General features: G+C 41.3%; 1 protein-coding gene across 1 annotated transcript; it reads right to left on the bottom strand.

The window, feature by feature from the left end:
* Nucleotides 1-15,732, bottom strand: SAR1A (secretion associated Ras related GTPase 1A). Its single transcript, XM_059397631.1, has 7 exons — nucleotides 15,622-15,732; nucleotides 10,920-10,993; nucleotides 10,675-10,794; nucleotides 10,178-10,243; nucleotides 6,880-6,983; nucleotides 3,873-4,004; nucleotides 1-2,315 (listed from the first exon to the last, which is right to left on the bottom strand). The coding sequence occupies exons 2-7, from the start codon at nucleotides 10,975-10,977 to the stop codon at nucleotides 2,199-2,201; spliced, it is 597 nt and encodes a 198-aa protein (XP_059253614.1). The 5' UTR covers nucleotides 10,978-10,993; nucleotides 15,622-15,732; the 3' UTR covers nucleotides 1-2,198.
* Between the last annotated feature and the right edge of the window lie 227 nt (nucleotides 15,733-15,959).

A 15,959-nucleotide genomic window follows, 5' to 3' on the forward strand; every position in this document is an offset into this window, starting at 1 on the left:
TCTGTTTTAACTTTTTATTAAAATGCTTAGGATACAGATTGACTTTCTTTTGTAAATGACTGTTTTAATTAACTTTTCCTGAAATAGGACACATATGCACTCTGATAAAACAGAATGAAAAGTCTCAATTCATGGGAGTTCCTGTACAAAGCTCTGATCCTCTCTGTTAAGAGCCAAGATCCTCACAGCAGCTTCTTTTGCAATCTTTTCATAGGAACAGTGTTTTCTGTGGAGTAGGAAATAGACAGATAACAGACTTTTCAATCCCCTCTTTCTCCAGTGGCCAAAGTAAACCACTTTCACAAAGAGCTGAGCTGTGTAGAATCCATAGTTTTCTAGCTTGCTACGAAGGGGTCAAGGACAAAGAGGAAAAAACAAAACCAAAAACAAGAAAACTAGCGCTGCAATCATACTTCTCAAGTCTCTGGATAAAGAAGTATGGGTTACCTTTAGCCAAAGGAAATTAAAATTATGTTAACTACCTAGTTCATTCACCATTAGCTACATTTGTTCAGTTAAGGCTTTCACCCTTTCCAAACCAAGTTTTGTTGCAATCCAGCTATGCTTGCTAACAGAGGAAAGGCACGCTCTTCCCAGATTTATCCTTTACTGAGCCTCTGCATTTGTACCTGGCAGTGAGAAAGTATCCTTTCCTAATAGGTCAGTACTGAAGACTGACAATGATAAGTCCATTAAAGAGTAACACTCCTACTCGCCCCTGGAATATTACCCACACTTCCCTACCCTCACATGAGACACCAAAATTCCACTGAATTTATTTCAAACCTTTGCATCATAATTTTGTTTTGAGGAAACTACTTGTAATCTCTCATTAAAGAAAAATGAAGACACCCACCCATTTTAAGAGAGGGTCTAAGATCCTGAAAATCCAATTTTACACATGGCACTAAAAAAAAGGAATGCTATAAAAATGATCATCACACGACTGGGCATGCTGAGGCTTTTATACTGAGCTCTTAATGACAAGTGACACTGGCGCAGAAAGAACACCACTACACGAAGTCCTCAGTTTCCCCAGCTTATTTCTGGCATGGAGAAAGGCAATTTCATACCACAACCCCTCCCCCAAAAAGTAACCTAAAAAAGCGCTCATGAACATTCCCATAAAGAAGTCAAATCTTGCACATAAGAATTTTAAACCCCACTAAATAAATCTTTCCTGGATTCAAACAAATGCTACAAATGCCAGGTTTTTAAGTTCTCACTCACAGAATTAAAAGCCCTCCAACTGTAACTGCCCTATATGACTCACCTATCCCCAAAATGTTCTCCTAGACTCTGTGCAAAATTAACAGACACATGCCTGTAATATAGGAGAACATGGGGGATGTTCTCTTTTGATGCAAAAGTCATTCTTTTTTATAACTGAAAATGAAAAAGGTGCTATGGAGAGATAAAAGCAAAGACTGCCTGAAATTTGAAGCTTTGTAAGTAATAATAAAATCACCACTCTGTACTGAACTCCTCCACAGCAAACCAACCATCTGCTGTACAAACCAGGTGAGGAATGACCCTGGCTGACCACAGTGGAAACCTGCTGCCGCCACCAGGCCGACCGGGCCCTCTCCTGCTCCTCTGTGCGCAAGGTTGGTGCCACCTACCACAAGGCCGTCAGAGAGCCGGGGAGCTTTGGCTCACTGACCTGCTAACTCAACAGGACTAAGTTTACTCGACTGAGCTCTGGCCTCCAACATGTTTCATGTGCATAATTTCATGAAGAAGCTAAATGCCATTCACTAGACCAAAAAAAAAAAAAAAAAAAAGAGAAAACTCTGGACCAAGTAAATTTTGAACTCAGAAAGTTAGGACACCAATGACATTAACAACACTTTCTTTAAAAAATAGAATCACTTTCTTTGAAATCAACCACAGTGGTGAGACGTGTTTTTCTTTTCAGGTGCCCCAGGATGGCACACAGCTTTACCCAGCAAATCCTGCCAACTTCCAAGTCCCAGGATGCTGAGCTGCACCAGCACGTGAGGCAGCATTACCTCCCGACAGTGTGGAGAAGAGCACATGTCACCACTGGGCGATGAGAGAGCTGACAGAGACTCTTGGCTTCTCAACGCCAGACATGGCTGAAGAGCTTTCCTTGTTCTATTAGAAAAGTTCATGAGGAAGCTGTGAATAGGATCAGTCCAGAGAAGGAAAACTCTTTTATTTTCACTGTCCAAACATCAGTCAATATACTGGGAAAGCCAGCGGAAGCCCTCGCCGTAGCCTTGCCTCTTGAGCACGCTGCACATGAACACTTCCATGGGGCGGGCGTTCAGCTCCTTCAGGGTCACATTCCCCTAAGAGAGGCAAAACCAAGAAAGGCCTGTTAGCATCCCCGTGGTGGAAAAGCTTGAAAGGGTGATCACAAATCACTCTCTTTGTTCCTCAAAAGCAAATGGAAGTAGGAATTACTTATAAAAATGGGGTCAAAGCCATATAGATTACCTTCCCCAGAGCGTCATGCTTTCAAGACAAAATAAGCAGCATAGTGAAGAGCCTTTACTTTGAACACACCAGCATCTGGCAAGTTACTGCAGCTAACCAAGAAAAAGGCCACTAGGACCCACAGAACCAGCATGTTCTTTGATGGAGAGAAGTCCAAGACTCTTGGAAATAAGGACATTCTTGAGGCACCTGGCTGGCTCAGCTGGTTCAGCACCACCAACTCTTGGTTTCGGCTCAGGTCATAATCGCAGGGTTGTGAGATCCAGCGCCATATAGGGCTCCTCATTTAGTGGGAGTTGGCTCAAGATTCTCCCTCCCTCCGCCCCTCCCCCTATCATAAATGCTCTCTCTCTCTCTCAAATAAATAAAAAAAAAAAAGAAAAAAGGAAGGGTGCTTGGGTGACTCAGTGGATTAAGCATCTGCCTTCAGCTCAGGTCATGATCTCAGGATACTAGGATTGAGCCCCACTTGGGACTCCCTATTCAGCGGCCAATCTGCTTCTCCCTCTTCCTCTGTCCCTCCCCTTGCTCATGCTCTCTTTCTGTGCACTCTCTCTCAAATAAATAAACTTAAGGGGGAAAAAAAAGAACACTCTCATTAGCACAAACATTCAGAAATAAATTATATCAAGGAATTTAAGAATTCATGTTGTATAACACTCATGCAGAAGAGGGGAAATTAAATTAAAGTCAGTGTTTCTAGAAAGAAATAGCTAATCAAGAAGAGATAACACTTAGAAATAAGAAACCATAAAAAGAAAAAAGGTTATCAGAGATCTCAGAAAAGGAAAATTTTTAAAACTGATTATGCCAAAACTTCAAGCTGAAAAAACCAGAATTCCTGCTTAACTACTGCTGGTCTAGATTTTTTCTCTCAGAAGCACTGCAGCAAGCTCTCCTTCCAACTGGAAACAGCATATAACCTACTGATCTGGGAGACTCAGGTTCTATTCCTGGTTTTATCACTGACTTCCTACCTCGCTCAGCAAGAACACTGACGATAATCCAGTGCTAGGGTTTCAGTGTTTAGAAAGTGATCATGAATGACCACTCTTCTTCATAACCTGAAATCTCTAGTCAAAAATAAAACTGATTTCTGGTTACGGTGGCCTTCTTCAAAAAAGATTTCTCTGAATGAGATTTGAAAGAGAATCAGAAAATTCTTAAATTGGTAAGCCTAACTTTTCCTCCCAATTTCTTCATCCTCATATACCTGAGGAAAATTTCCTCAGACAATGGTGAAAGAACAGGCTCCTGCCTTCACAGTGACTACAAATCACCTATGGCAAAACCAATCCTAGGCCCGGTTAAACTTTTGAAAGACAAGTAAAATCCAGATAGTAAAACATTAATTTTTCAAACACTGTGAATTTCCTTAATAATATGTCCCCTGACGATTTTTCTCTTACCTTTCCTGTGGTCTGTCCATAAAGCCCAAATATCTCACGGAGTTTTTCTTCACTGATCGCATCTGTTCTGTCAATCTTGTTACCCAAGATCAGGATTGGCACATTGGATATTGTTTCATCAGTCATTAGCGCCTAAAGACAACATAAAGGAAGAACTAGGTGAGAATCTATGAATGCCCACTAGATCATGAAAACCACCAGACCATCACTTGTCTACAATGAATCAAATGTAAAGAGAAATATCTAATAGTCTTTATACCTGAGCGATGATCTAAAAATCCTGACATTATACAACATTCTTAATGTTACGTAGAAGCCCCTAAAAATTACCTTGACATTAGGTAAAAATCCCCTAACAGCTTCAAAACAATTGCAACTTAAGGCTGTGCCTATTTACAAGGCAGGAGAACTGCCTCAACCTTAACTCTGAGATAAATCACTCAACCACAGACCATCCTCGAGCTCTCCACTGAGCACGGTCCTAGAAGACTGAATGCTCTGGCTACAGAGTCTCAAGGAGGGCTACAGGAAGTCCCCGAGTGTACACTGAGTGCTCAGTGTGTGCAAAGCACTATCTCAGGCACTGAAAGGAGTACAAAAAGAAAGGTAAGACATATCCTTGGCCTCAAGAAATCCTCACTCTATGTTCATACATCTGTCAGCAAAGCAAAGCAAGTGTATGATTAAGTATCACAATGAACAGGGACAGAATACAAATACTAACAGACATTTGGGGAAATCAAATGGAAGGGAAAATGGTGGACTTAAGGAAAAGTCTTAGCAAAGTAGAGGACCCCAAACTAGGCTCTAAAAGAGGGGCAGGATTTGGATAGATGGAAAGGAGAAGGAAGAATATAAGCAATGGCTTTATGGTAGGAAAGAGTTCAGAAAGCCACATGGAGAATTGCCTGTCTTTGTATGTTGACACACAGTAATAACAGAATGGGAAGGCATGATCAACATTACGGTGCCAGCCTAAGAAGTTAGCTGCAACAGATCCTGAAGACCCCCAATCCAGAAATTAACAGACAGTATCTGTGTGTAAGGGGTTGCCTGGGGGGCTCAGTCAGTTAAGCGTCTGCCTTCGGCTCAGGTCATGATCTCAGGGTTCTAGGACCAAGACCCACATCCAGCTCCCTGCTCAGCAAGAAGTCTATTTCTCCCTCTGCCCCTCCCACTCCCACTCTCCGGGGTGGGGGGGGGAAATCTGTGCATTAAAAAAAACACAATGAATTCACACAAAGTATCTATGTGTGCTCAGGTAAGAGACAATGACCTAGCCTAAGATGACAGCACCCAAGGGACAGTGAGTGCAGCAGGCACTGTGAAGAAAGAAGTAAAGAGACTGATGTCTGGATGATAAGACAAGTAAGAGGGGCCTGAGCTGGCAGAGATTTCGAGCCTGGGAACCCAGTGCCCACTGACAGGAAAAGCTTGGAAAGGACAGGAGAGCTGAAGAGATAACGAGCAACATACTTCTGACCATCTTAGGTTCCCGGAAGTGTTAGACAAAATCAGAGTAAGGATGTCATTCGTTGATTAAATACTAACCAGATGCTACTCTATGTCTGATGCTTTGCTAAATGCAAGCGTTTCACAAAGAACAAAACTAGGTCCCTTCTAAGTTCACAATCTGATGAGGACACCTACAAGAGAACCAGTAAAGACCAGAGACACTGATAAGGCCGCGAGTCTAAGTCCGAGAGGTCAGGGAAAGCTTCCTATAAGAGGTCAAGGCTGAACTCTGGGATCTCCTAAAGGACATTTTTTAATTTACCAGTTAAAGTGGGTGGGGGTCAGATGAGAAAGCCAGGCAGGGACATTTGTGCATAGTGAAGGAAGGACAAGTTGTTCTCTATGTTTGGAATGTAGTTCCAGGTAGGCAATAAAGAGAAAAGAAGCTGGAGAAATAAACAGAGGAAAGATCAGGAAAGACTTTATGTGCTATGCAAAAGACTTGTGGATTTTATCCAGAAGGTGATAGAATTCTATTAAAGAATATTAAATAGGCCAATGATATGTCTGAAAAAGTTCCTTCTAGCATTTTAGAATGTGGCAGGGTGGTAGTGAAATCTCTGGTCATTCACAGTACCTGGACCGCATGTCCAGGTAGATGGTCAGGAAGAGTTCTATTCTTCCCGGGAGACTGGAATTGGCAGGTAGGTAGGCAGCATTATGTATGAGGCTGGACCTCAAGAGAGGTTTAAACAAGAGAAATCCATAGGGGAGTCACTGGCAAGTATTAGCCAGAGAGAGCACACCAAAACCAAGAATGCAAATGGGAGCTCAAAGAAAGAGAGAATGCCAATGACAAGAGGTCAAGTAAGAGAAGGAATGCCCTATAAATGATTCTACAAGAGACCAGAGCTATAGATTCACAATAAATGGGGCACAGGTTCAAACGGCCAGGAACAAGAATGCAGAGAGACAGTTACAAATAAAATAAAAAGAAGAGGTGCAGGGTGACCCAGTAGGGATTAACAAAGACAACATGACAAGAACTGTGAAGCCTAGCAAATGCTATGTTGAGGAAGGAGAAAACCTGACGGTATCAAATGCTGCCCATGACCCAAACTGACGACTGAGAAGAGACTGTAAATGTCTGTGAAGTCATTCAGTGCAAGCGGGGCAGACACAGAGTGAGAACCCAGATTCAAACACATAAAGAACCCTTAATCTCTCTCTTTAGGTTTCACTCTGAAACAGGGACCATCTATGGTATGTGAAGGGAAAACGCATTCACTATGCCAGGGCAAGAGGCACACTCTGGGGAGTGTAGGAGCAAATTGGACAAAGTCACCCTATGATAGATATAAACAAAGTTAACTTCCTCAAGTTCAAGCTGTTTCCTCAGGACACTGAAAAGCAAGGTCTTTGGATGTAAAACACATTCTTCCTGTAACTAGGACTTTTATCAAATGGTAACTGGAATGCTGAAGTACTGGCACTACTGACCTGTATTCCTTAAAAGAAACAGAAGCCAAGAAAAGAAAAAATATAATCGTACATTTAGCTCAACTTTGGATTCCATGAGGCGAGGATGATCTGCACAGTCGACCAGAAAGACAATCCCATTAATTGCTGGGAGGTAATTTTTCCAAACGCGACGTGCTGGAAGACAAAGTTTGTAGTTGTGTTAATTTTTTTTTTTTTAAGTATTTTGAAAAATGTATCTATTTTTTTGTCCTAAAATGGGCAAACCTTGGCTTGGTTTCAATAGCATTCAATTCCATATGGATTCTCCAAGTCCCAACCAGAATTAAATCAGAACAAGTACATATATATATACTCTGATATTCCATGAACCTGATTTTTTTCAGATTAAAAAATCAAGGTTTTCTGCCTGATTTTCAGAAAAACTGCAACATCTGGCAATCCCACACATACCTGCCCACATGTCACTGATCAGCTGGAACTAAGTCCCCCCTTAGATGAAATCTGGGCTCTTCATTTGGCAAAGTTTCCACCACTCCCTACTGTCTGAAACCCAGTCACTTTGACTCACCTTAAATGACCAACCTCACCCCTAAAACCAAATTCATCAAGATGCAAATTACCTGTTCAGACACCATTTAGTCCCAAGTTAGTTCCTAACTAACCAATGTGTACGTGTACTGACACACCCGCTCCATCCACTCTCAGGAGATGGGGCCTGACAGGTGGTTGAAGTTCCCAGGCAATTACCTCAGTCTCCCATACTTAACCCAAGAGGCCTTATAAATTTTATTTATTTTTTTGTTTATGCCATGAAGTGATAATGGTTTGGGAAGCAATACTTTAATTATATTATCATTTCTAAGCCATTCATTTCTACTACTTTCACTGGGATGAGTAACAAAGCATATCCACATCAAATAGTTAATAACCGTTATCTCTAAAGAGTGTGATAGGGAGAGGCTAGGGAAACTTTCACTCTTTGCTTTCCATATTCATATGCTGAGTGTATATTCAATTTGTTATATGGAGCCAGAACTACTTTTTTTTTTTTTAAGTTATCTCTGTACCCAACCTGAGGCTTGAACTCACGACCCTAAGATCAAGAGTTGCATGCTCTTCTGACTGAACCAGTCAGGCACCCTAAGCCTGGCCTACTTTTATAAGTTAAAATTTATACGTTTTTTTTTTAAAGGAAATCTCCAAATATATAGCATTTTAGTAATTTTTGTAAAATGGTGACTAAGTTATTAAGATAAAGTAATTTGTTAAATAAATTTTCCTCAAACAAAACAAAACTACACGTAACACATTCCTCCCCTTCTTAATCTATCAAAACTTGAAACCTAAATTTATCACACCGAATACCACCCTAAATCTCAGTTTAGGGGTCTAAAAACATCTTTCCTACATTCTCAAAGTGGTCTCAGTTCAGTTCTTACAACTGTATTACCCTGAATTTCAATTTGTAAGCAGTTACAAATCCTTTTGAAAGAAGCAAAAAAGCCACCATACACCCATTCCTACCCAAATGAAAACAATACAAGCTCATTACAGAAAAAAGGACACAAGATGATCTATAATCCTCCATCGAAACATACCTACTGCTAATATTTTTGTATATATTTGTTCAATCTTTTTTCTATACAAGTATTTTATGTGATTATGATCATACTACATATGATTTAGTGGGATATAAATATTAAGTGACTAAAATAAATGTAATTATGTCAATGAAATCGCTGACTACAAAATCATCTGGATCACTCCTTAGATTTTCAGTTAAAATTACTTGGCTCAAAAATGGGGAACCTGGGGGCGCCTGGGTGGCTCAGTGGGTTAAGCCTCTGCCTTCGGCTCAGGTCATGATCTCAGGGTCCTGGGATCGAGCCCAGCATCGGGCTCTCTGCTCAGCAGGAAGCCCGCTTCCTCCCTCTCTCTCTGCCTGCCTCTCTGCCTACTTGTGATCTCTGTCAAATAAATAAATAAAATATTTAAAAATAAATAAATAAATAAAATTTTAAAAATAATTACTTGGCTAAAAAATTAAAATTACCAATATTCTATTCTTTTAACTATGCTTTTAAAAAGCTATATTTAATTCAACCTAATACAATGAATGCTCCAAAAGGAAACTTCTCAACTCAATTTAATAACAAATGAATAAATCTGACAGAATTTCAATATTTTTCCTACTTTGCAGAATATTTATTCCCACATCTTAAATGTTTGACTCCTAAGCCTAAAGTCTTGCCAAATGTAAAGTAAGTGTCCATCAGAAAAAGTTGCTCTGGTCTACATATCTCCAAAACCCACACAAGATACCTGATAGGAATCTAGGAACCAAATAGACATGGCCTGCATAAGGCAAAAGGTACTACAAAAACAGTAAGGTAGAAGGAAATGTTCTACCAACCACCCCATATGGACAGAGTATACTAAATAGATGAGAGTGGTCACAAGTATATCCCTGTTAGCAGCGCCTGGGTGGCTCAGTCAGTTATACCTCTGCCTTCGGCTCAGGTCATGATCCCAGGATCCTGGGATCTGGCCCCAAATCCAGCTCCCTGCTCAGTGGAAGCCTGCTTCTCCTTCTCCCACTCTCCCTGCTTATGTTCCCTCTCTCACTGTCTCTGTCATATAAATAAATAAAATCTTTAAAAAAAAAAAAAAAACAAAAGTATATATCCCTGTTATTTTTAACTTTTTTTTTTAAGATTTTATTTATTTATTTGACAGAGATTACACATAGGCAGAGAGGCAGGCAGAGAGAGAGGAAGGGAAGCAGGCTCCCCGCTGAGCAGAAAGCCCGACGTAGGGCTCAATCCCAGGACGCTGGGATCATGACCTGAGCTGAAGGCAGAGGCTTTAACCCACTGAGCCACCCAGGCACCCCTCCCTGTTATTATTTTTGCAACTTTTGACAAATTTGAAATTACTTACAAATAATAACAATTTTCTACATACTTACACTCCATTGAATAAAGGATATAAAAGAGACATGATTAAATTTGATATTGTACTAGATCTTGCTCAAGAGGAAAAATGCTATAAAGGAGATTATGAAGACAACTGACAAGAAGAGAAATATACACTACATAGTAGATAAAAATAACACTTCCTAGGTTTGATAACTTACTATGTGTTACACAGAGATTAATAAATTAGAGCAAAAGGTATAAAGGAGTAGAGTTCTCTATATGCAATTTTTGGTAAGTCTGAAAGTACTTAACAATTTTAAGTAATAAGAGCTCAATCATAATTTAATCATATTTTAAAAAGGAAAAAATGTCACACTGCTTAAAAAAAAAAAAGAGGGAATAAAAAGAACCATAAGTTAACAGCATTCTTCCATTCTTCCATTCTCTTACCTTGCTCATGCCCACCAAGATCAAAAGTTGTAAACGTCATTCCAGCAATTGTCAGCTCTTCTGATGCTGAAAATTGTCAAAACAGAAAAAAGACATAAACTCCTCCATCCAACAAGGCCCAGCTCCCAGTACTGTAAGCCAATACAAATGCAAAACTTAATGAAGCTTTTACCTTGGAAAGAAAAGGATACAAGGATGAAAACATTCTTAAATTATTCTAAAAAGCCAAGTTTCTTTTTCTCCAAAGTCTGTCTGCTGCTTCTTAGTAGATATGGGAGATGTGTCCCCTTAGAGAACTAGTGAGAACTGATACTGAGAGTCCCAGAGGGTTAGGTTTAGGGATATGTGACCTGAGTGTCCTACAAGGAATTTTTTTTCAAGTGAGTTGTCTTTTAAAACCTCAGTTAATACAAGAAATGAGTCAACTGGGGATTCTTCCTTAAACCATGACAATGACCTTCAAGTATCAAAAGGTCACCTGGTATTTTCAAACCTACTCGGATGTAATGTTGGAACATGTTGGCCCAATCGGTCATCTTTGAGCATGTGTAGAAGAGTGGTTTTGCCTGCATTGTCCAAACCCAAAAATACAAGTTTTCCAGATTTCTTGTAGAGTCCTAAAAAAGAAAAAAAAAATTAACATAATTTTGCTTTCTACTTACCAAAGGCTGTTTGTGTTAGATCGTTGGACGAAATGTACAAAGTTTGAAACCTATAATGTATTTCAAGGAAATGGTTTTACCTAGGAACTGGAGCACACTGCTGAAGCCATTGTAGATCCACTCAAAGATGAAAGACATTATTAATGCTTACTACCTGTATAAAATATGAAAGCAGCAAACATTAGCTTTCTGAATGCTAGTATAGTTTCAGAGAAGTTAACTCTTATTCTGTAGCTCTGATGCATGTTTATTGTCCCATGTTTTCAGTTATAAGATAATAAAGATTTTGCACCCTGGAGGGAAGTCTCTGGGGTCCTCAGATCTGTACAAAATCCTGGTTTTCTGTCAGTTTTCAATCTATGATACTCCGAGGGCTAGGAGTTAAAGATACACTTTCAGGGCGCCTGGGTGGCTCAGTTGGTTAAACAACTGCCTTCGGCTCAGGTCATGATCCTGGAGTCCTAGAATTGAGTCCTGAATCAGGCTCCCTGCTGGGCAGGGAGCCTGCTTCTCCCTCTGACCTTTCCTCTCTCATTCTCTCTCTCTCTCAAATAAATAAAAATAAAATCTTTAAAAAAAATTTTTTTAAATACACTTTCATCTTTTACTGTGTAACTTTCTCCTCCAGACAGCTGCTCATTCACATTCCCTAGATACACCACAGCTATTACCAATTAGTAAAACCTCTAGGAAATGAATCCTATCAATAATCTAGATCAAAACATCACATCGATACACTAAACAGAAAATAAGAATGAAAAGCGTATTAATCCTTCCTTGTAAACAGCTCTAAAACACGGTTACCAAAATCCCAATGGCTGACATGATTTGCCCTGCCCCACTTACCAATGACAATTCTTTTTTTTAAAGATTTATTTATTTGAGAAAGAAAGAGAGCTTGTGGGAAGTGAGGAGGGGCAGAGACAGAGAGAATCTCAAGTAGACAACCCAATAAGCAAGGAGCCCTGAGCTCATGACGTTGAGCTGAACCAAAAGTTGAAATCTTAATCAACTGAGCCACCAAGGCGCCCCACCAATACCCTTTCTTAAACAATATTTATTTAACCCCTCTTGCAGATTTGTGCCTCAACTTATAAAAAGATATGATATCACTATTTTGGAGAGACATTAAGAAATAAGATAATCTTTTCATAATATGAGTAACCAAGACATAATTACCATTTTACAAACAGTGATTTTCTTAAAATAAGAGTACTTATTTAGGGCACAGAAATAGGTTCCTAGCCAAGTACACACCCTAATTAGTACTAATAGTAGGACCACTTTTCATACTGTTTTCCATAAGCCTAAACAAAACAAAAGATCACCCAAAGCTACTAGAAAGTCTACACACACTGGTAATGAGCAAGAGGACCTCTGAAAGAAGTTAAGAAGGGAAGATCTAAAGCCAGTGCTAGTGTCAAAGTTTCTGAGGTTCAGCATTTCCTGTCACTGAACTTTTGCCTCAGTATCTCAGATTTAATGCAGAAAAAAAAAAAGAAGAAGAAGAAGAAGAATCCCCCACTTTCACTCCTCTTTATCAGCAAGAGCATATCAACACAAGGCTATGGTAGATGTGACCAACTGTTATCAAATGCAACTTTCATGAACTTTTGTTTCTTTTACTAGTGACCTTAACAGGGTTATCCACAAAAACCCACCCATATTCTTCCCTCAAAGAATGCTACACTGGGTGCCTGGGTGGCTCAGTAAGAGGAACTGTGACTCTTGATCTTGGGATTGTAAGTTTGAGCCCCAAATTAAGGGTAGAAACTACTTAAAAAAACTAAATGTGAATATATATATACACACATGCACATATATAGACACATATACTTAATATACATATACATATATATGTGTGTGTGTATATATCATTCTTTTTTTCTGTCCAGTGACTGAGTTGGTTTTTTTGTTTGTTTTTTTTTAATCAGGCCTGGGCACCTGGTGGCTCTGGGCACCTGGTGGCTCAGTCTGCTAAGCGGTTAAACAACTGCCTTCATGGTTCAGGTCATGACTCCCGGATCCTGGGATCCAGTCTTGCACTGGGCTCCCTGTTCAGTGGAGAGTCTACTTCTCCCTCTGCTGCCCATGCCCCATCCCCCAGCTTATGCTCGCTCCCTCCCTCTCTCAAATAAATAAATAAAATCTTTAAAAAAAAATCAGGTCTGACTATAAACTTTAGGGGCTTCCTAATGCTTGTTTTCTATGGCTCTTATCATGGAAAGCCAAATGAGGCTTGGGAGTTTGGGTGAGAGCAGAGGCTAAGACAAAAGCTTTTGCCAAAAAAAAAAAAAAAAGAAAGAAAGAAAAAAAAATACTAACTGTGGGGTTTTTTTGCCCTTTTCAGTAACATTAAAATATATTTTGGCAGGGTGCCTGGTGGCTCAGTTGGTTAAGCATCTGCCTCTGGCTTGGGTCAGGATCCTGGGGTCCTAGGATTGAGCCCCACGTCAGGCTCCCTGCTCAGCAATGAATCTGTTTCTCCCTCTCCCTCTGCCATTCCCCCTGCTTATGCTCTCTCTCTCTCAAATAAATAAAATTTTAAAATATGTATATTAATATTAATATATATTACATATATTTGGGGAGGACAGGGACCAAATTTAGCATGTTAAATAATTTGTCTTGATAACTTAGTCGGCACTTTAAGAAGTTTAATGACTTAAATACACCAACAAAGCTCCTGTTTTTAAGTTTCCACTGTAGGTAAGTAAAAGAACAATGTGCCTCTTCTTTGCAATTCCCCCGAACTAGTCATCTCTCCCTTCTACTTTTCTCACTCTACAACCTGGAGAAGTGAGGCTCACCTTTACAGAGAACCTCTCTTTAAGATCCCTCCCACTCTGATCACTCCTTTAAAACCCACTGTTACATATTCATTTGTACACACAGGGTTGCAGTCAACACTTCTACAGACTCTTTGTAAAGTTTTACCATATCACTTTAGAATTCTTCCAAACTCAATGAATTCTCCAAAGGTGACAATGGGAAAACCCCCACGTAAGGAATTTTATCATGGTAACTGAATTAGTTCAATTTTCCAATTTATCTTCCCTTGACATTCCTGCTTTAATTAAAGGTCCCTCCAAAATGATCGATGGAAAAGTGCTTGAAGAAACTCTTCAGGTGATGTTAAAAAAATAATAAAAACCATTACTGGACCCAAAGTGTTGTACTGTATTGTTGTACTTTATTTCCATAGTTAAGTAAATGGCTTTGATGGTTCCTCCGTCCTTGCAATCTTAGGGTTTGTAACCCTCGTGAGCAGTTCTACAGTTTTATACAGTGCCTGCACATATATCTTATTTCGACCTCACACAAATCCTACTGGGCAGGGGTCCTTAGCCTTCGATAACAAGACAAGGACGCGGACACTCCTAGGACAGCTGGCTGAACCAAAACTGCTCAGCTAAAGAAGTCTAAGTGCCAAAACTTAAACCTTCCTTTTAAAATGCCAAAGCTAAAGCTCTTCCTGTTAATATTACATAAAATTCATTCAAAATCACAAAATTGCTTTTTAAGAAACATAAAACTTCCTTAACCTACCTGCTAAACAGATGATAATCTTTCTAAGTTTCCTTCCTTACAATTTATCACACCTTCTGAATGGTATTTTAATAACTAGCATTCTATTTATCTCCTACTCTTGATCCACTCTACCACCTTATGGCATCTTGTGGCCAAATTGGCGTACTCTAAAATTTAAGAACTCTAAACTACCAGCAAAGCACTGCCAATGTACCCCAAACTAAAATTTGCCAATTTCAGGACTCACATGAGAATGAAGTAAATAAAAAAGAAGAGCACTAGCCAATGCTGACCATTAGCCAATAATGTATGCATTACGCTCTCTATATACTCATTATTTCTTAGGCATACTCTTTACAACTTGGAGACACCATTCCTGACAGATCTGGGAGAGCAGGCTGTTGGTTCTTAGCTAAGAAACCAAGCTTAGCTGCAGCATAAATACCAAAGGTCAAGCCCCCAGGCAAAGCACCACAGGTCCTTTGTCACGACCTAAGCAGATGGGTCGAGGTAAAGAGAAAAGACAAGAGCAGGGGAGATTAGTAACCGAGACAATTTAGTGCCAGCCCTCACAAGTGCACTCCCGGCCTCTACGATAGAATCATGAAGAAAACACTAATCTATACAAAATGCACTCGAAGGAATTTTTCCAGGCACTGAAAAGAGGAAGGAAAAGAGGAAGGTGGAAGAAAAAAATACAGGGTTCGAGGCCCAGGGCATCAGACGATAACAGAGCTGAAAGTCGGGAAGGGGGGTGCGCACAGGTCTGGGAGTCAGGAGATCCGGTTCGAGCGCTCCTCTCGTTATCTGTGGGGCCTTGGCCAATTCAGTGCCTCCCGAGCCTTATTATTCCCCCACACCAAGGACTGTCATCAAGGACCCCCACCAGCCCGACCCAGGGCTGTGAGGCTCCTCCGAGACGGGATGTGAAACCGTTTCGCAAACCTGAGCGCACAGTATAGACAAGAAAACTGTTATCCCGCCCAGCAGCTGCGGGACCCCGAAAGGAATGCAGATCGACCCGACACCCCAAGGGCTGTCAGGAAACGCAGCAGACCGGCCAAGTCGGCCCGTCCCCACCCAGAACCAGCCCCGCGGCCCCACAGAACCGCCTGCGTGTCACTTCCCCCCCCCCCCCTCCACACACACAGCAACCCCGCCTGGGCCGGCCTCCGCCCTGACCCTCCCCGCCGTCCGCCCCAGCCCCTCGCGTCCCTCGGCTCCTTCCTTCGCAGCAGCCCCCCCACTCACGGCCAAGGGGGCTCCTCCGGCGGCGGCGGGCGGCTTCGACCCTCCCTCACAGCACACAGCCCAGCAGCACCCGGGACCGCCAGCTATTCGCCGGATATACGTAACACCCCCTCCCCCGGGACTTCCGGCAGCGTAATTGCCCCCCGCCCCCTCGTAGCGTCACGGCGCTCAGACACGCCGGGACCTCCTACCGATGACTCGGGCGCGGAGGGGCGGGCCTGAGGCGTGCAGAGCGATCCCGGGGACGGGCCACGTTTGACTCCGCCTCCCACCGTCCGGAGGGGCGGGGCGCGCGAGACGTGGCAGGGCTGCGGCTCCAGGGGCGGAGCAGGAGGCTG

Source organism: Mustela nigripes, chromosome 4, assembly GCF_022355385.1.
Source record: "Mustela nigripes isolate SB6536 chromosome 4, MUSNIG.SB6536, whole genome shotgun sequence".
Taxonomy (NCBI): Eukaryota; Metazoa; Chordata; class Mammalia; order Carnivora; family Mustelidae; genus Mustela; species Mustela nigripes.